Raw genomic sequence first — 20,415 nt, forward strand, 5'->3', positions numbered from 1 at the left:
CGCGACGGGAGGGGCGGAGCCACCTCCCCAGCGGGGGCGGGGGGGGGTGGGGGGTTGGCGGCGCCACCGCCTCCATCTTGCGGGGCCCGCGGCTCGGGGTGCGCGGTGGGGGGGGGGGGGGGGGCACTTTGGCCTTTGAGGGGGCCTGGGGCTAAGCCAGCCCCCTTGGGGGCCGGGGGGCAGCCCCTCGAGGGGTGCGTAGGGCTTTGGGAGGGCTGGAGGGTCCCCTGGGGGTGCAGCCCCTGGAGGGGGGGGTCAGCACGGGCCGGGGTCCCCCGGGGGTGCGGTCTGTTGGGGGGAGCGCTGAGGAGTTTGGGGGTCCCCGGAGGGTGAGGGTCCGGCGTGGGCGCCTGTAGGCCTGGGTGGGGGTGTCCAGGAGTAGTCAGGCTCCTTGGAAGGGGGTCTGAGGAGCTTGGGGGGGTGGGGGGGTGGCTGTGGGTTTGGGTTGGGCCCCCTGCAGTGGGTTCGGGGGTACCCCCGTTAGCCACCCCAGGAGAGGCTTCCCCAAGGGGGGGGGGGGTGCTGGTGCCCCCCCGGGAGCAGCAGGGAGCCAGCTTACCTCTCTGCTGCGAGGGGCGACGCACCGGGGCGCCCGCCGAGGAGCCCCCCCGCTGCCCTCCTCCACGGGGGACGCGGCCCCCTCGCCCGGGGCCTGCGCCCCGCGCCGGTGGGTGAGGATGGCCTGGGCGCTGAAGCTGCCGCTGGCGGACGAGGTGATCGAGTCGGGGCTGGTGCAGGATTTTGACGCCAGCCTCTCGGGCATCGGCCAGGAGCTGGGCGCTGGGGCCTACAGCATGAGGTAGGTGGGCTGCTCAGGGGTCCATCCTGCACCTGGGAGAGGGGCTGGCGTCCCCGGGGGGCTTGGGGGAGGCTGCAGAGCCCCAAAGTGCCCAGGAAGACGGGGGACCGAGCCGTTGGGCGGCTGCAGCGTGGCACCAGGGGATGGTTCGGGAGGGAGCCGGGCGCTGGGCTCCAGCACCAGCCCTGGGACGTGGTGGTGGCCACGTGAAGCCGGGATGGAGTCGCGGGTGCGAAGAGCCCGTTGGCCGCTCAGGGCTTTTTTTGGGGGGGGGGGTGTCACTGGGCAGCCGTTTCAGAGGGGTGGATGTGCTTGAGGGTGTGGGGCTGTGCAGCCCCAGCACCGCTCTTGGTCTTTGGTCTCCTGGTATTCTCAAACTGCAGGTAAATCATCCAGCGCTGGTCCTGCGCTTCTCTGCTGCTGGTTGGAAGAGCCCGTGGCCAGTTGCTTTGGTTTTATGCAGCATACGGTGGTCACCTCAGGAGCAGTACTTTGCCCTAATTAATTACCCTCCCAGAGGAGCACCAGTGTGATATTTTCAGGTCAGACTAGCTCCGTCCTGACTCCGAGCTAACCTGGGAGCAGAGGAGAGCAGCAGGACCCGCCATGGGGTCAGATGCCCCGGGCATGAGGGCAGCGTTCAGGACTGGGGCCTCGTAGTGTTGGATGCTCAAACCCTGCAGCACAAATACGTGGCCCGTGCTCCAGAGATGGGTCCCAGCCTGCCTCCCTGTTCCGCCCTCCCGCTCCCGGCGTCCAGCGGCTCAGCTGAGCCTCCGTGCCGCAGTGAGGCCAAAGCACTGCCCCGTGCTCGCCGTGTGAGACCCCATAGCGCCTCGTTCCTGGCGGCGTGAGTTATAACGGGCAAGTGCAGCCCGTGGGGGAGGTGTGGGCCTGGGCAGGGTCTGCCAGGTTGGTCTGCGAGTGGCCGCGCGCTTCTCCGCTGCCGTCCTCGATTGATTAGCTCCGTCGTGGGCTCATGCAGATCCAGTGCCATCTGCAAGAGAGCTGCCTTGGTGTCATTTGGGGCGAGAGCTTTTTTAGTTCAGGTGTGACTTTTGTCCCGCTTGTTGTCGTCCTGGGATCCTCCTCGGGTGGAAGGGAGGAGGAGATGGATTCCACCCTGCAGACCCAAGGCAGGAGCTAGGTATGCAGGCAGGTAGGAAAGAAAGGTTCGGAGGTTGGGGCTGAGGTTAAGCCATCCAGGAGGAGGATGCCCCAAGAGGACACCTTGACACAAGACTGGGGCTTTCTGAGGGGGCTGCAATGGGAAATGGTCAAAGTCAGAGGACTTGGAAATGACCCATTGGGTGATTGCTCATGATAAAATAAGCTGGAAAGCAGCTTCCAGCCTGCTGGCCTTTTCCAGGGGAAGTGGAAGAGCAGCTTTTCTCAGCCAGCCTCCGTCTCTCCTTCCTTCCAGAGACAAGGAGAGTCACCACCTTCCCAAAGTTATCCCTGGCCACTGTTAGGATCTGTCACAACCTCTGGGGTTTGTTTAATTGGAATGCTTGGGAAAAAAACCCAAGTCCCAAAGGTGTGGGAGCTCGGAGGGAGCACGTCCGTCGCCTCTCCGTCGATAGCAACACCGAGTGCTGTGACTGGCAGCTTTTCGGAGAGGGCTTCTTCCTCCTTTGTTACTTTTGATTGAGAGGAAGGGAATGAGTTTCCAACATGTGCAGGAGAGGTCCAGCTCTGCTTTGGGGCGGGGGAAGTCGTGAAGCTTTGAATCTCTTTTTCCTCTCTTTTCCCCTTCCTTTTGGGCAAAGGGTCCCATGCACAAACGTTCCTCTCTCAGAGAGGGCGAGCGAAGGTCTCACGGATCATCTTAATGGGTAGCCGTGCCTCTGTTGAGCTAAATCCCATTGACTGTGCATCAGAGTTTTAACTGCAGAAGGAAATCTTGCAGCTCCGAGCTTCAGAGCATTTACATCCTTTCCCTACCGCAGCTGACCCACTGGGCACCGGTTTTCAGTGCCAGAGTTTAGAGCAGAGGTTTCCCAGGGCCGCAGCTCTGCGTGTCCCCACGCTGTGCACCAAACCCCCTGCAGAGCTGTTCCACGCTGGGATTACTGGTGCAAAAGGGCTTTGAGCTCCGTGTCAGCGGCGCGGTGGCTGTGCCGCTGCTCCGAGCCTGACCTGCTGCTGAGCTGTGCTCTCTGCAGGGCTCGCTCGGCCGTCTGAAACCTGACGCTTTTTCGGAGCCTTTTCTTGACCTACACTGCCTGTAAATAGAGCGCGTGCCCCCGTAGGTGAGCCTGCCAGCCTTCCTGTCCTGACATCTGACATTTTCTCTCCGTGTCGCAGGAAGGGGGGAAAGGTTTCAACAGGCACCTCGGGTTTTGAGCGTGTTTGTGGCTTTTTCTGTGCTTGCCCCGTGGGGGTTTTCTCCTTTCATCCCTCTTGCCTATGGAAGAGGCACGTTACTGCCTTGGGAACGAGCGCTGGTAGGTGGTGGAGGAGGATGAGGGCTGTTGCTTGGCTGGAAGCTTTTTCTCGTTTGAGTTGCATGGTAGGATTGTGCTTAGTGTTTGTTAATGAACCTGAATTCTTGGCATTACTGTTGTTCCCTGGAATGAGGTTTTTAGGAGAGCAGAGGTGGCTTTGATGGTGATAATCGGGCATTGTCTGAGTACTTCCATCTGCAGCAGAGTGTTTCTGTAATTATTTGTTTTCCTCTTTTCCAGGAGATTCCTGCTCCAGAATCAGAGGCCTTAAGTGAACTATCTTTCCCCCAAAGCGTGTTAAATTGCACAGTGAAATACTGTGGGGGTTTTTTAAAGGCAGGTGTGTCCCCAGGAGTTGCAGGAACTTCTCCAGGTGCCTTTGGAGCAGTCAGGACCATGTGTGGGTTTGTCTAAGGAAAAGTCTGCTGATGGCAGCTCGGTTTGGCCACGCTGGGCATACGGGGACGTCGCCAGGGGCTGCTCGTGGGACGTCAGTACCTGAAGGACTTGCAGCTTCCCAGCTCTCCCTAAACAACCCACAAAATGACTGTTCTTGAACTTGGTGGGAGACTAGCAGGAGGCAAAATAACAAAGTGCTTTCTGAGCCACCGTGAATCACCTTGCTGGCCGTAGCTGTGGCGTTTTGCTGCCGTTTGCAGGTAGCTGAGGTTGTTCTTCCCCTGGAGATGCTGTGAAGGTGCCAGGCCCGGGAGCTACCGAGCTTTCCCTTGCTGTTTTATAACCATGTTGTCTCTGTAGATATTTAGGTTTTTTACTGTGCCCTGCAACACGTGCAGCTGACCCTTTCACCTGAGTCCTATAGCAGAGACGCGTAACGGTGTCTGAACAACCGGAGGTCCCGGCCGAGGGGCTCTTGGCAAAACCCAAGGCCGTTGTGATGTCAAAGGATCTCTCCTCGCATGCAGGGGTGTCATGATGATGCTCAACCAACCTGTCCATGTGTGCGGTGACACCAAAAGCAGCTCAGCTTGCAAAAGCAAACCCTCATTTGCTTGATGATTATTCCTGATTAATTGGGTTGGAGTCTTGTCCCAGAAATACAGGGATGCAACTACCTTTTTGCAGCTTGCAATAAAACGTGGGTGTTGTGCAGGGTCTTAGTGAATACAAATCTAGAGGCTGGGTTTGGGGAGGTTTTGCAGGAGGTTTTGCTCTGCCATCCCTCTTGGCAGGCGTCCGAGTGGTGTTAGTGGCCATGTGGAGCTTCTGGAGCCGTGAAAAGCAGCTTGTAATATTACAGCAGGCAGCTGTGCTGCGTAGCGAGGATCCGGCATCGCGTGAGCGCTCTGCGTGCACGGGAGAAGTGAGTGAAAGCCGGAATGACTGTGATTTGCTGGCTCTCCGTGCAGGGAGGTCACATCAAGCTTTGCCTCTTCCTCACCCAGCCTGTTTTTGTGTGATGCAAAGCAAAAGAACGAGCAAAAACCAGGCTGTCCTGAGGCTGCAGAAGCGGGATTGAAGCATTGCTATGTCAAAGCCTACAAGGAAAAGGAACATTTGTGTGCAGGAAAAGTGCATCCTGCGTCTCTCCAGCTGCTGGGAGAATTCGTGCAGGGCGTAGCCTTTAAATTAATTTTCCTGTCTCTCTGGGCACAGCAGGTTAGCTCTGGTCTGCCCCGTCCTCGCGCCCTGTTCTTCCTTACGGGGATCAGTAGCATCCATGCTTTGTCCTGTCTCAGCAGCCTGCCCGGGCAAGAAATCCTTCTGTGGGAGGAAACGCTGTTCCTCTGCTAATGAGATGAAGCTGCAGGGAAGTTCATCCTCCGGGTTATGTAATTTCCCTAATTGTGTACACGTGCCTTGATGCAAAGACCGGGGCATCTGCGCAGCTCTGTGTAATGTCCAGTAAGTTGGGGTTTGGGCAGGGAAGGTCTCTGCTGCTCGGGTCTGCGCAGCAGTGGTGGGTGTTACTTGCACAGTGTTGGAGGAAGGGTGGATATGTAGTCTCTTGAGGCCAAAGGGTTAAAACCCTGTTAGGGTGGGAGCTGGTATTTGGCCAGGTAAGTGCAGTTTTCCCTTGGGAAGGGTTTTTAATGTTCAACTAAAGAAAAACTAGATGATTTAACTCTTCCTTCCTTGCACTCCTGCGAGCCCAAAGCCTGTGAGAGGAGGGGCAGGCGACCTGACTCTTCCTCAGGGCTTGGTGCTTCACTGCTGCCCTTGGAAGGGACCCGAATGGCTCTGTCCCTGTGCCACGTTTCACCTGGGGGTGGTGGGATGGCGCTGGGTGGCCCTGGCAGCCGATCCGCAGCTCTGCGGTCGCATTCGTGCTCGAGCGTGTTTGCCTGGGCTCTGCTTTTGCTCCGGGCTCTGCTCGTGTGGGTGAGTGGGAGGATGTTCTGGTTTGTGCACCACGGAGTAATTGCTCTTGGCCATTGTTATGGCTCAGAACAACTGCTGAGAGTCAGCTTCTGGAAAAATTTCTATTAAATATGTGTCCATAGGCTCAGGGGTATCACTGATGATTTTTAAGTTAACATTATTCAGCAAGTTTTTGTTGCCACGTGGCCTTTGGAGTATGTCTGTGGTCACGTGGCAGTGGAGACAGCAAGCTTCCTGCGTAATTGCAAAGACCTGGAGACATCCTTCTCCAGGGAAAAGTTGGTGGCATGGGACTTGAACCCCCTCACTTTTCCCAGCCGGTGCTGAGCGCGGTGTGACAGCATCCAGAGGCCGATGAGCGGAGGCTTGTGCCAGCTGGAGCGGCTCTGTGGCATGGCATGGAGCTCCCACACAACTCCTCTCCTACAGCCTGGTAGCCAGGAAGGTGCTTGGGCTGTTGCAGGTTTTCGTGGTGAAACCATCCTGATGGCTCCCCAAAGCAGTTCCTTTTGTCCTTAAATGTAGGCTGGGCCGGAGTTGCAGTGGCTTTTGGCAAGAAACGCCTGTGAGGTATGAAAGAGGTGCCTGAAGTTGTCTCAGAAGCCAGGGTCTGGTTTGTCCCACGGCCCATGGCATGGGGACCCACAGCGTGGACTGTGCCACCCATGACATGCAGCATCTTCTGACCTCCGTGGGCATCCCAAGCTCTCGGTTCGGGTCAGAGCTGGCTGGTTGTGTGGTGAGCAGCACAAAGGGTCTGGGGCCTTACTGATGAGTGTGGAGAAAGTTGGAGATCTACCTCCTCCTGCCTTCATGCTGGGAGGGCTCTCCCTGTGTCAGAGGCTGCAGGATTCGCTCCACCAAGATGCTGGTGTATGTTGTGCAGTGGGTTACGGCTGCGGGAGTGTTGTGGTTTGAACCCAGAGGGCAACTGAGCACCACGCAGCCCTTCACTCACTCCTTCCCCTCTCAGGAATAGGCAGGAGATGAAGCAAAATGGCTCAGGAATCCAGCTACGGACAGGGAGGGGTGCTCCCCCATTATGGTCACTGGCAAAAGAGAGACCTGTTAGGGGAAGAAAAAGAACATAAATTTAATTCAGACCCTAACCACAACAGCACTTAACAGAATAGGACAGTGCGAAGTGCCACCACACCCAAGAGCACCTCCCCACCCTTCCCTTCTCCCCGGGCTCAGCTCTGCTCCCCACCTCTCCACCTCCCCAGCAGCGCAGGGGGCAGGGGATGGGGGTCACAGCCAGCTCGCCGCTCCTTCCTTCTCGGGAGGTGGGGGAGCACCGCACATTCCTCCCCAGCTCCCCGGGGCTCCCCTCTCACTGCAGACATTCCTCCGGGAACCTCCTCGGCAGTGGGTCCTCCCCACGGGCCGCAGCCGCTCCCACGCTGCTCTGGCGTGGGCCCCCCGTGTGTCGCAGCCCTCCCAGCGCCGAACCACAACAGCGGGGCCGCTTCTCCCCTCAGAGTCCCGGCTTCCACGAGGTGCAGCCGCCTGTCCCGGGGTGGGCTCCTTCCCAGGCTGCAGGCCGGCCCCTGCTCCACCATGGACCTCCAGGGGTGGCAGGGTGGGCGGCCCTGCCCTCTCCCCCCGGGACGCAGGGGTCTCTGCTCCCGCACACCTCCCCCGATTCCTCCTCCTCTTTTCTTCCACCGACCGGGGTGTTTGTCCTTCTCACAACTCCTCCTCGCGAGCCCCAACCCCCTCCCAGGTTTTCCTCCTTAACTCCATTCTCCCGTCGCTGATGGGTTCGGCCCTGGCCAGAGCGGGGTCCGACTTGGAGCTTTTGAGAAGCTTCTCAGAGCGGCCACCGCTATAACTCCCCCCTCCGCTACTAGAAATGACGCCACAGCACCCAGCACAGGGAGGGGGGGTTTGGTGCTCTGACCACGTGTCCTCCCCACCCGATATGCCCCAAGGTCTCTGCCTGCATTTTGGCCGACGCTCCTGTTCTCTGGGACATTGGGGAGCTTTTAGAAGCACAGAGGAGGTGATGGTGAAAAAAGTCGGCGACCTTGACCTGAGCGAGACTTCCAATTCCTGCCAAGCCCCTCCTGGAGGATAAACGGGCTCCTGGCTGCCCTGCTGGGAGCAGGGGAAGGGGTTAGGGGCCGGTTTGCCGGCAGAGGTGAGCAGGCTGGTACCAGGAGGAAGGGGACGGGTGTTCATCGGCGCGACACAGAGGTCGTTCTGCATGCGTCTCTGCAGCAGCTCTGCGCTGATGCGCAAGTGGCGCAGGAGTGGCACTGCCAGAGGAGCTGGGCTTTGGTCTGAAACACAAACTCGGTTGTCTCTTAGCTTTGAAGCTAGAAATGTGTGTGTTTTGGATGGATAGGAAGGCTAACCTGGAAAAAGCTTTAGCAAGAGCAGGTGTCAGATCCTCTTCTCAGACTACTCAGTCTGCTCTAATGCTCCTTTGCAGTTCTGCAGAGAGATGGCAGGGTATGTGTTCTTTTTTTAACTAAAAAAAGCTCAAAGCTCTTCCTAGGAGGAGGAACTAAATACCAAACGCATCATCTCTCTGTAGCCAGAGCTGAAATGAATCTGTCTGACAAATCTCTTCGCAGTGACGTCCTTGCCCTGCCCATCTTCAAGCAGGAAGAATCAAGTTTGCCTCCTGAAAACGAGAACAAAATTCTGCCTTTCCAGTACGTGCTGTGTGCCGCCACTTCACCTGCTGTAAAGCTCCACGATGAAACACTCACCTATCTCAACCAAGGTGAGAGGAGCCCCATGCCCTCCGCAGGCTGTGTGCACCTTGTGTAAACACCTTCAAAAATAAAATTCTGCCTTTGGAAATTTCCACTTGGGAGTGGAAAATGCCTCGATAGTAAACTCCAGATTGCTCTTGTTTGGAAGTGCCACCTCCTTCACCTGTAGGATTTAACCTAATTAAAGTCTGCATGATGTAAGGTGGTTACCTGGTGTATCTGTGCTGGGGTGCTGTGCAGGGGGGATGTTTGACAGGTTCAAGCTGTACCCGCTGCTTTCAAGTAGAACTGGAAGATCAGGGTTGTCGACCAAAGTCAGACGAGGCTTGTGTAATCGATTTCTTCCCTGTTCTTGGTCTTGGGTTAATAAAGGTAATTCCTGGAAAGTGCTGCTGCAGGAAGTGGGAGGATTATCTCTTTCTGGAGAGGGGCGTCAGAGCTCGTATGACCCCCCCCCCACACACACACTAAGACATAGCAAGAAGATCAAGTGGCATATCTAATGTGGCATAAAATGTTAAAACGTCAGAGGAATGGCAGCAGTGAAGGTTCATCCCTGACTAGCTGCAAGGTGCCCTTGTCTTCTTCCCCTCAGGGCAGTCCTATGAAATCCGCATGCTGGACAACAGGAAGATTGGGGAGCTGCCAGAGATAAATGGGAAACTGGTAAAGGTGAGCAGAGAGCGAGGGTGCGCGTGTCCAGCTGGGGCCGTCCCCGCTGTATGGAGCAGCGAGCAGGGCCTTGTCCTGCGTCCCTGCAGTAGCCTCTGACAGCGTGTGGGATAGCTCTGGCTTGGTTGGGGCTTTATTTGCCCTTTCTCCTTCTCCCACCTTGCTGAAGCCGGCCTGGCTGGTGGTCTCCAACCAGTCTCATGGGGCCTGGGGTCAAGCCAAGAGGCAATTGCTGATCACTTAGTGTTTGGGAAGGATAAGCTGCCGCCTTCATGCTTCTGGCCCAAAGGTCTGTCTGCGCTTTCTTTTATTGCTCTAGCTTCTCCATGAAGCCCTCAGGCCCCTCTGCTCCCCTCTGTGACTGGGAAATGCCTCACAGCTTGAAGACTGTCGGGTTTCCTGGGGCAGCTCCAAGCACTGACTGTTTCTTCCCTCTAGAGCATTTTCCGGGTGGTGTTCCATGACCGGCGGCTGCAGTACACGGAGCATCAGCAGCTGGAGGGCTGGCGGTGGAACAGGCCTGGGGACAGGATACTGGACATAGGTGAGTCCCCACGGCAGCACCCGGGCTGGGACTGGAGTTGATGAGGGTTCCTGGAGTGCCTCCAGCTGGGTTCCTGGTCCACTGACTTTTAAGGGTCAAAGCGCTGTCACCATTCTACACTTTGAGAGACGTGGCTGGTTCTTCCATGTGTTCCCTGTGAATCTCTTCCTACTCTCTCTACTACAAACCGCAGCTTGTTCTTCCATGTGCCCCAACAGATATCCCAATGTCCGTGGGCATCATCGACCCTCGAGCAAACCCAACCCAGCTCAATACAGTGGAGTTTCTGTGGGATCCTTCAAAGAGGACTTCTGTGTTTATCCAGGTAAAAGAGGGGAAATGGAGAAACTCCTGTTGCCGGGGTCTAGAGGAAAAAATACATTTTCCAAGGAGGGAGGATGCTTTTTTTGACTCAGAGCGCTGAAGGAGCAGCCAGATGCGACAGTGGTAGAGGGATGTCAGCTAAAATGCACCCAACCTCCTGCCTCAGGCAATGCAAGAGAGCAACAGTTCATGCGCTAGCAAGGCATAGGCACAGTTGACTACCAATAAGTTGTTTTACACATTTTTGTGGTGGTTTGGGTCCCCCTGGTTTCATGATTTGGGTCTCCATCTTGCTTAGATGCTTTTGCACATCTCTCCAGCTGCCTAAAATACCTCTTGGAAGTCTGGCCTTCCAGCCTAGAGTAACAGCCTGCAGCGAGTGGAGGCTGGGAACTCTGTGCACTGCTGAAACAGGGCTTGCTTCTAGCATTAAGAGGTTGCAAAACTTGTTGGAAGAATGTGGCTCCACCTCTCCTGTGGCATCCCCTTAACTCCTTCATGCTGGGGGTACTTGCTGTGATCCCATCCCAACTCTGTATTTCACCCTTCTCACGGGGCTGCCCTTTCCGCCAGCGCTGTCCTGGCTCCCACGAGGGGAATGGGAAGTTTGTGGTCAGTAGTTCTGCCGTGTTTGAGTAACTGCAGGGTGCTTTGCCTTCCCCCAGGTTCACTGTATCAGCACGGAGTTCACCATGCGGAAGCATGGAGGAGAGAAGGGGGTGCCCTTCCGAGTCCAGATAGACACGTTCAAGGAGAATGAGAACGGGGAGTACACGGAGCACCTGCACTCTGCCAGCTGCCAGATCAAGGTCTTCAAGGTACCTCGGCCTGTTGGTGGCCTTGCCCTGCTAGGAAACAAGCTGGGAGTCAGTCCCAATTCACGCTGAAGCCACTGGGAGCGTCGTGGGTGCAGGACCAATAATGAGCTTGCCTGCAAAAGGGCCTCTCGGTCCTTCTGGTCCCGCGTTGCTGCTCTCTCCCTGGTTCCACTCTGCCAGTTGAGTCTGGATGCTGTTGAGGCTACAAAACCAGTAAGCCAAGAACAGGGAGAATATGGGTTGTGTTGCTTCTGTCTGAAACCTCCCATATTTAGTCTTGAGTCTTACCAGCTTGGGAGATCCTCCACGGAGCTTTGGTGTCTGTCTAAACTCCTCACTTTATTATTACCTGTTGCTGATGGTCCGTCTGCATCTGATGGTCCGTCTGCTTCAGCCTCCCCAGCGGCGCAGGCGTCTGGTCCCCGCTGCAGACTGTTTGCAGAAACCCAGAGCCACGGCGTGGCAGTGGCAGCCGCAGCAGCACGCTGGCGTGGGTGGCTGAGAAGGGTCGTGCGTGCAGCAGCGCCCAGGTGCCGTGCCGTGGGGGTGGCTGTGTGGGGAATAAGCAGGGACACGCCGTGCCCACGCTAGCTGGTACACCGAGGTTGCCCCTCACTCTGTCCTCCCCGTAACACCCTGCAAAATCTCGTCCGTGGCTCCTCTCTTCTCCCTTTCGGGACGCTTGACGTGCTGTGGGGTCGGTTGCCTGGCCGGGTGCCTGTGCTGCTTTGCAGCTCGGCCGTGAAGCTGCTGTCGGATATCGGGCAGCGTGCCCCGCTGCTGTTGGCTTGGCACCTTTCCCCTTCTCTTTTTTCTCTTTTGCCTGTTTGGTTTATAACATTTTGAAGGCAGGAGTGTGATTTGTTAGGGCTTGTTGGAGCTCTGGCTGGTATTTCAATGCAAACAGTCCAAGCGGATGGCTGCAGAGTTGGGAGTTCAGGGGTAAGGCTGGTCTCAAACAGGATCGTGAGATTGCGAAGCACCTGGTGCTGCATTTCTACTGAGCTTCAGCTCTTTATGCCAGGGTGTGGGGTTTATTTTTTGTTGGCTCTGATGACCTTGAAGCAGAAGAACCCAAAGTGGTGAGGCTGTGGCTTCAGGGCACGATCTCCGTGCAGAGGATGGTCTCTGATGGTTTCAGTCTTACCTCCTGCTCGTCTGATGCAGCCGCTCTCCTGGGGTCAGGGCTCTTTGGGTGGCAGACTCAACACCATGGGTGTGTTTACCTGGGCCTGTGTGAGATGTGTTCACCGCAGGGTCTCCTTCGTGAGTTAACGTGAAGGGTGTCTTTTGTGAGTTAATGTGATTTGAGCTCCTGCCCTGCTCCTTCTTTTCTCTGCCCCTCAGAGCTGGGACCATTTCCATGCTTTCACAACAGCCACTGAGGGCCCCTTACCTGCACTCGTCAGTGTCTGGAGCACAAATCCTTTCTAGCTGCCAGAAGCAGTAGTGCTGACTGTGGAAAGATAAGAACAACCATTAGATTTTCATGGCAGAAACTGGCTAATCAAACCACAGCTGAGCAGCACCTCCTCGCCCAGCTTGGAGCATGACGGTAGCTTGTTCAGGTCTCAGCTTTGCTGTTCAGAGGAAGAGAGATGTGGAGCTTGGGGGAGCAGGAAGGCAGTGGTACCCGGCTGTCTCTGCGGTCCACGGCTTCCCCGCCGGTGCTGTGGATGTGCTTGTCCACTCAGGAGGCATCCACGTGTTGGCAGGCAGCTGTGTTGGTCCACCAAGGCCAAATTCCTTCCACTTGGGAGTGCAGGCAGAGCCAAGTTTTAAGGTAATTTCTTTAGGGTTCTACGGAGGGGAGCACTGGGGTAGCTCTGGTGTTACGATGGCACTCTTAGGTGCTGCTTTCCCTATGGCTTTGGGCATTTGATAAAAGCAGCAAGTAAAATCATCTTAATCTTGCATATGAGAGTGCCTGGTTTTTCAAGGTTGTGGCAAAGGCAAGGACATAATTGAGCGCTCTCATGTTCTGGTACAGTTTGTGCCACTGAGATGCTGCCTCTCAACGTGGTTGATGAAAGTACAGGTGACTCAGCTCAGATATGTGATACCAGAAACTGGCCTCTGTCAGGAGAAGTTTCTTCTGCAAAGTGTTCTGGGCCCCATTTTAGGGGCGTGGGTAGATCAGGATATTGGGGTTGTTACAGAAATGATGCTGTCACCATAAATTCTCTGTGCAGATAGTCCCAGCCCTCTTCCTTTTCCTTCTGTAAAGCAACAAGTGGGTGAGTGGAAGGATGAGTCACCTTTTCTGGTTCTTGCATTTCTTGCTCATCTATCCAGCTGTCTGCTGCTGCTCTTCCACGCTGCTGTTCTAACAGGAATATCTCCTTTCCAGCCCAAAGGAGCCGATCGGAAGCAGAAGACAGACAGGGAAAAGATGGAGAAGCGAACACCTCATGAGAAAGAGAAATACCAGCCTTCCTACGAAACCACGATACTCACAGAGGTGGGGTGCTCTTTCGTGCAGCAGCTGGCATCGTTCTTTAACAGAATGTGGCTTACCTCGCTCACAGGGGGCAAGGAGCTGGCTGTTCTGCTGTGAAACGTTTGGCCAAGTTGTTAATAGCTGCAAGACAAAAGCAAGATAAATTTTGTAGGCAGAGGAGCTGTTTTGTACTAGAGCTGAAAAAGGGCTTTTGTGCCTGGAGACGCGATGGGTTTTCCCCCACTGTAATAGACCATCTAATAAAAGATTTTTACCTCTCCCTGCAGGCTTCGTTTTGCCCATGTGGCAACTGGCCACCAAGTTTGTGAGCTGGCAGAAAACGCCGTTGTTTCCTCCCTGTGCTAGTGGAAAGTGTCATTTTACTAAAATGCAACCATTTGAGGGGTTGGTGCTGGGCAGCCCTGGGGAGGGAGCCCCCGTGCTGCCCTGGGTGAATCTGGGGATGCTCCCCAGTGCCTGGTTCGGGCTCGACCCGCTGCGGGACTTGCTGCACGGAGGCGCCCAGGCTGGCGGGTGCCGCCTGTGTCAGCCCGGTGCCGGAGCAATGGTTTAGATCTCACAGATCTCACTGTGTTTGAATTTTGTGGCTTTTGACCTTCTGGGATTAAGAATCACTAAATCTGAGCTTCGTGACCGTCTGCAGTTAATTGGCATGGCTTCTTTTAATCCCCTGCTTTATTCTTTAATTCTGTTTCATGGCCAGTTGTCCGTCAGCAAATAGCTGTTAACCTGTGCTGACCAGAGCAGATGTGCGTGCTTGCTCAAAGCAATTCTGTGACTTTTCTGGGTCTTCCTTTCTAGTGTTCTCCCTGGCCAGAGATAACGTACGTCAATAACGCACCATCCCCTGGCTTCAACAGTTCCCACAGCAGTTTTTCCATTGGCGAAGGGTAGGTCTGGAGAAGAGGCTGGCTGGCGATCGATTTCTGCCTTGCACGAGCGATTGGTGTGTCTGAGCTGGCAGTGACTGCTAGCGAGAGGGCGGGCCTGGTTCCAAGGTGTACAGAGGGGTGGAAGTAGCCTAAGAGTCTGTGTCTGAGGGAAAAATCAAATTAAAGCCCTTGAAGCTGAGTGCTGTTACTCTCCTGGCTGCAGCACAGCTGGGCTCTTGCACGAGAAGCCTGCATGCGTTCGAGCAGCAGTTCAGCTTCCAGCCTGCTTCGCTCTGCCTTTCCCCTTTGTGTTAAAACTCCAGCGTAAGCCGTTTGTTCTTGCAAAGCATTGCACTGCAGCAGTGACAGTGTGGCTGCAGCCACGGAGCTGTCTGTCCCTGTGTTTCGGTGGTCTGTGGTTATGGGGTCGGGAGGGTGGTGGCTGCTGCCTGCTGGGATCCCGTGCCTCGAGGGGAAGAGCAGCGCTAACCTCGTGTTCTGCTCTGTCTGGCTCTTGTCCCCAACCCAGCAATGGCTCTCCAAACCATCAGCCCGAGCCACCCCCTCCAATCGCAGATGTAAGTCACACCTCAGAGCTTATGCTTGTGGTAAGGACGGTGCACAGGTCAGAAAATGGGATTTGGGGATGGGGCGGGAGGTGGGTTTGTGGGTGGGTGTAGTTTGCTGGGGAGGAGACTGCTCTACTTGAACATCCTGGGGGAGTTATAACTTCTTTTTGACTCCTAGTTGGAAAAAGAGGTGACGGGGTGAAAAATGTCCGGTACAGCGATGCAGAGCTGTGAGCAAGCTTTCTGTAGCTCACTGTGACCTTTATTTATTGCCTTGATCTTCACTGTGCTTTCCCCTTTGCTTCCTTCCTCTTTCTCTGTCCCTCTGAAGCCTTTTAAATCAAAACCTGTCCAGGCTGCAGCCTCTGTTGTGCGTGTGCTGTGAGCCTGGCTCACTAGAGTCTCGATTTAAGACTGATTATAAACACTGACTGAGCTGACCTGTGCTCATTCCTCAGTGGAAATGCTTCCACGTCACCTCTGAGGCTGTGACCCTTCTTCTCCTACATTTCAGAACCTCTTGCCCACCAGCACACCCCAGGAGGCCCAACAGTGGCTGCATCGAAACCGCTTCTCTACTTTTTCTCGGCTTTTCAGAAACTTCTCAGGTAGGTTACGACATCCCTTCCATGTCTGCCCCTTCTCTGTGCCAAGTTGCTCTGCCTCCTCTTGCTCCTGAAGCCATCTTCATGTTACTGTTGCAAATATAAATGGTTTATAAAATCCCATATTTTTTTGTAGCAATAAAATGTGGCTCCCTGAAAGCGGTGTTCTTTGTTTCTCACCTCTCTCTCAACTGGCAAAACAGTGGGGACTGGGGTGGTTTTTCTTCCAGGAGCTCACAGCAACCTCCAGTCTTAAAACAAGCTGAGAAATGCTGATCTGGGGGAAAGCACTGTCTGTGAAGAAATGCTTTGCGTTTATTTTCCTCTCTCCCTGGTGATACAACCTCCGTCATCCAGGGTCGCCGAGGCACTGGGTTGCCAGCCATAAGTGATAACACAGGACACAGGGTTGTACCGAAACAGAGTCTTGCAAAACCAGTCTGGAAAAAAGTCTTGCAGGTGTCCTCCTGGGGGAAGCAGGGGGAGGTCGTTGGCAGAAGCCGTTTGGGAATGGGGTCAGCCCTGCGAGCGGGAGTGAGGGGAGCCGGGGGGAGTGCGGTGCCCAGAGCCACCCCATCCCGGACACTTTGGGCTGGATTGTGTGACTTTCTCCTTTTGATTTTGAAAACTGTAGGTGCAGACTTGCTGAAGCTGACCAGAGAAGACGTTATCCAGATCTGTGGCCCTGCAGATGGCATCAGGCTCTTCAACGCGTTAAAAGGACGGTATGTTGTTTGCTTGAAAGCTGATTGTGTTTGGTAGGTAATTTGGATTTGGTTTAGCCTGTTTGCTTGGCTCTTGCCATTAGAGAGAACGGAGTTTCATTAACCTTCCTGAACCTCTTTCGGTCAAATTTGGTAAGTTAGCGAGCAGCGTAACTGCTCCAGAGACAATTTGGGGAAGAAAACCCACGTGGGGGAGAAGTGTTGGTAATGAACTTACTCTTTGAGTGTCAGAGGACCAGGCCACAAGCCAGAAGATCCGGGTGATACTGGACTTGTTTCCTCCATCCTCTGAACGACCTCAGAGCAGTTACCTTCCGAGAAAGGGAATACCCCTTCACACCTTTCCCCGAAGGAGCAGGGACTGGTGTTTAGCTGTCCTCCTGTCTGAGCTGGAGCATTTCAGAAGGCGACGCCACAGCCGGGCGGGGAGGCACAGGGTGGGCTGTGTCCTGCAGGGAAGGTCTGGCGTGGGGCAGCAAGAGCCACGCAGGGGGGAAGCGCTCCGGGGGGTTGATGCACTGCCGCCGATGGCTCCGATAGCGGGGGGACGGCCGCGCTGTGCTGGGGAGAGGGGCACAAAGGACGGGAGACGCGGCTGGCTTTTGCACTGCAAAATGAGACTCTGAACGAGCAGGAGCATGCGTGCTGCCAGCAGAGCTCGGTCTGAACCCTGGTCCTCTGTCCTCGGGAGTGAACCGTCTGACTGATAGCTGCTCAGTAGCCAGCTGGCACCATGTCCCCGTGCCAACTGCATCCCCTTCCCGCAAAAACCTTCGTTGCATCAGCAAGGTGGGGACAACCACGATGGTTTTCCTTCAAGATGAGTTCGTCGATCTCCTTTTTCCCTTCTGAGGACACTGCAGAGGGAAGAGCGCTGGCAAAGTGTCAGGAACTCGAGGGTCCTTGAGCAGATCTGATGGCGTTCACTCGTTGCTCTGTCCGTAGGATGGTGCGGCCCAGACTGACCATCTACGTGTGCCAGGAGTCCCAGCAGCTGAGGGACCTCCAGCAGAAGCATGAGGACAGGGACACAGTAACCAGTACTTTTTTTGGTAAGGGCTTTGAAGCCTGGCTGGGGGTACATGGGCTTGGGTTGCTACCGATAGGGCGAGGAGGAGGATAACAGCTGGGGGGGTTCAACAAACAGAAATGCGGTGGGGACTGTTCCCAGCCCTGCTGCTGCTGCTGCCCGTGGGTGCTCAGCATCAGTTGCCTCCGATCCCCATGTCCCCACACCACTGCCCTGTGGGTTTTGGGCTGGCAAAAGGCCCCTCCTGCAGCCAGGGCTGCTAATGCTACCAGAGCCTACTGAGCCCACACAGCAGCTCGAAGAGAGTCTGTGGTTATTGTTTTCAGCTGCCACACCTCGTGTTAGCTGCTGACATTCTTGTCTCTTCACTGCAAGGGAGCAGCGAGCTCACCTGCAACCTAATGCAGGCTCTGTACACAAACTGAGGGGTTCTGCACGCTCTCCTTCGGTACGGGTGCCACAAGACTGCAGCAAACCCTTTTTACTTGCCTTAGTCCTACCCAGCCAATTTTTCTCCTTGCCCACCAAATGGGTGGGCTGCAGAATCTGACTGTCGGCATGTTGCCTGCTCTGAGCAGACAAATGATAGCCCCTGTGAGAATCCAGCATTGCTCAGACAACAATGAGTGACCTACATTTGTGGAGCAGCCAGGCGCCGGTTTATCCACCTCCGTGATTGGAGCGGCAAGTGCAAAAGCAAATGGCTTGTGCTTTCCTTGCCCTGCTCCAGTTCGGATCCTCTTGCTTCCCCCCAGGACCTGCCTTGTGGGAGTGGGGGAACAGGGTGCTGGGGAGGTGCTAGGGCGGTGTTGCCATCCTGCTGGGATTAAAAACCACCAAGAATGGTACAAAACACTTCTTGGCTGATGCTAGTTGAAACAGAAGCTTTTTGGGGCAAGGGCTGCATAAATAGAGGGCAAGTATTGCAGGCCACTGGTGACAGCCGGGTTACTGTGGAGCTGGTGCTTGTGTAGCTGGGGGCATGCTGCAAGAGGAGACACCAGAGACACGCTGCGCTTGCACGTAGAGTGAGCAGCTTGGGCTTGGAAAGGTGATAGCTCCGTGAGTCAGGCGCAGCAGAGCGGGTGTTTAAGCTGCTGAAGAGTAACACTCGATAGACGAGTTGTGCACGGTTCCTTCCCGGCGGGGCTGGGATGTTCCTGGGCAGAGCGCAGCCTGTTTGCGATGCTCCTCAAAGCATCCGCGCCCCGGGCTAGCGTGCGTGGCACTAGCTGAAGCATCTCCGCATCCACATTGTAGACATCAAAGCTGCCCTCGGTGTCTAGCTGTAATAGTTCTCCTCCTCACAGTGTACCACGCTATTTATCTGGAGGAACTGACGGCGGTGGAACTGACGGAAAAGCTGGCCCAGCTCTTCAGCATTTCCTCCCAACAGATCAGCCAGATTTACAAGCAAGGTCCGACGGGGATACACGTGCTGATCAGTGATGAGGTAACAGCCTCTGGCTGCTCCTTGTTTTCAACCTCTTGCACTGAGTTGCTTCAGCTGATTCATGTCTGATTGTGCTCTGAGCTCTGCTGTGGAGGTTGTGCAGGACCCTGGGGAACGGGTCCCCCAGGCAGGTCTTCAGGAAGGGCCCTGCTCAGTCACCTCTGGTTTCCTAAGAGTCAACGTTAATCGTCGAAGCTTGCAGAGCCAAGGATGTTGGCTCTTGGGGGATGCTGCTCTGCTGCCGGGAGCACCTCACTTACACCCGTGAGGTTTGTCAAGCAGGAACAGCCCTCTCTGAGCAAGTCCAGGCTGCATGCGCACCCTCCTTCATGCTTGGGTTTATTCTAGCTTTGCTGTAAACACAGGGAGGGGAATTGCTGTGGGCAGACTTTGCTTTCAGACCTGCATCCCAGAACCTGATGGTTTCTCTCTCAGTTTGCTGGTTAGGACCTTCAGTTCTGGAGAGCTGGAGGAAGGAATAAATATTTATGGCGAGTGCCTTTCCTCCCTCCCAGAGCACTAAGCTCCTGCCTGAGCAGCTTCTAGCCCTTTCGGTACTCTAAATCTCTGCCCATCACTGAATGGCAGAGCGCAGAGCCTTCACTTAGGGCTGTGAAGCACTTCTGCTGTGTTTAAATACAGCCTCAGACTAAGCTGGCTTTTGTGGCTTCTTTCAGATGATACAGAACTTCCAAGACGAATCCTGTTTCGTTCTGGACACGATGAAAGGTGTGTAAATGCCCAGGCTCCATCCTGTATTTCCCTTCCATACTTCTTGGGGAGCTCTTGTCAGATCTGCTCAACCCAGCAGATTCCTCTGCTGTTGCAAGTGGCTCACGAGCTTTCCTTCCTTTGCAGCTGAAACCAATGATAGCTACCATATCATCTTAAAATAGGAGGGGACAGGATGAGGAGCACCCACGATCCTCTCGTCGCGCATGAAGACCCTTCACTTTCAGCACAAGGACACAAGCAGAGATCTGGAAACTCCTGGGCACCCTCTGGAAAGACCCCGAGCTGTTGGTTACTCGGCTGTCTTTCTCGCAGGGGACCTCCTTGCTCTGGTGGCATCTAAACGGCCGTTGATGGTAATGTGCTGCTTGATTGCTGGAGCTCCGAGGATGAAGTTACCAGGTCGCACTCTCGTGTAGCTCTTGGCAGAAATTTGCCATTGGGACCTAAGACCTGCGTGAGGGCTTTTTCTGTGGCAGGCATGCTCTGCTTTTCTGAGAGGCATCCGCTCTCGTGGTGCTCGCAGACTGGCAGGAGAACATGAATTGAACTGGCCCAACAAAGCCAGCTGGCCCTCAGGCACGTGCTGAGCTGAGCAGGTCTCACATACGCTATGTACTGTGCTGATGGAGTGGTAGGCTAGGGCTGGGATTTTCTTAAAAGATTTTAAGCTTTCATTTAATATTACAGTGCATCTGTTAGACAAAGTTGGTGACTTTGTTTTTCTCCTCTCCACCCACCCCGAAAATGGTGTTGGCTCTGTGTGTGCGGGCGTGGTTGTGGTGCCATCCTTCTTCCCTTGCGAGTGTAAGGTCTTCATATACAGATTTAGTTACATAAAGCTGGCGCAAAACGTGGAGTTGGATAAAGAAATAGCTAACTAGCTTGGTCTGTGGGATTCTTTTCTGCATGTTTTAGGGAAGGAAAAAAAAGAATTAGCTATCTGCTGAAAATTTGGAGTGACGTCTACCTGCTGCCTTGTTTTCTGCCCCTGCATCCCCCTGCCCAGCCGCTGTAGCTGCCCCAGCGTTGGTGTAGCCCTGCGCACACTAAGGGGAAGGTGGATGCAAGTTCAAAGGGTTATTGAGAGGCACTAGACTTGATGATGACAGAAGCACCTCTGTGCAGGCTTCCAGGACAGCAGTGAAGTCTCTGGGGTGAAGGGTCTGCCCTGCCCTGCATGTGATGGACCCTACCCCCTGTCCGTAAGATCCCCCCACCAGAGACTGAGATGCCTGGGGTAACGCCTGCCTCGACCCATCAGCACTACCTGAGGATGTTTTGAGCCAAAAAAT

The 20,415-nt window shown here is 55.1% G+C and overlaps 1 protein-coding gene across 2 annotated transcripts; it reads left to right on the forward strand.

The window, feature by feature from the left end:
* The first annotated feature begins 415 nt into the window (after positions 1-415).
* Positions 416-20,003, forward strand: TFCP2 (transcription factor CP2). Of its 2 annotated transcripts, none has more exons than XM_032997471.2 (15): positions 416-799; positions 8,172-8,323; positions 8,911-8,987; positions 9,426-9,531; positions 9,750-9,856; positions 10,521-10,673; positions 13,024-13,134; positions 13,936-14,024; positions 14,536-14,614; positions 15,090-15,183; positions 15,815-15,905; positions 16,851-16,957; positions 18,246-18,388; positions 19,066-19,117; positions 19,247-20,003. In XM_032997471.2, exons 1-15 carry the CDS (start codon positions 678-680, stop codon positions 19,282-19,284), a joined length of 1,521 nt encoding a protein of 506 aa, XP_032853362.1. In that variant the 5' UTR covers positions 416-677; the 3' UTR covers positions 19,285-20,003. The 2 variants fall into 2 exon arrangements, with proteins under 2 accessions (XP_032853362.1, XP_032853364.1); XM_032997473.2 differs by having other exon boundaries at positions 14,536-14,584.
* The last annotated feature ends 412 nt before the right edge of the window (positions 20,004-20,415 follow it).

The sequence above is a fragment of the Tyto alba genome, unplaced genomic scaffold (assembly GCF_018691265.1).
Source record: "Tyto alba isolate M040663 unplaced genomic scaffold, T.alba_DEE_v4.0 Super-Scaffold_23, whole genome shotgun sequence".
Lineage (NCBI taxonomy): Eukaryota > Metazoa > Chordata > Aves > Strigiformes > Tytonidae > Tyto > Tyto alba.

Coding starts and splice junctions, on each gene's coding strand:
- TFCP2 (XM_032997471.2), top strand. CDS start 678: ATGGCCTGGGCGCTGAAGCTGCCGCTGGCGGACGAGGTGATCGAGTCG. Junction 8,324..8,910: donor ACTCACCTATCTCAACCAAG/GTGAGAGGAGCC, acceptor TCTTCCCCTCAG/GGCAGTCCTATGAAATCCGC. Junction 18,389..19,065: donor ACGTGCTGATCAGTGATGAG/GTAACAGCCTCT, acceptor GGCTTCTTTCAG/ATGATACAGAACTTCCAAGA.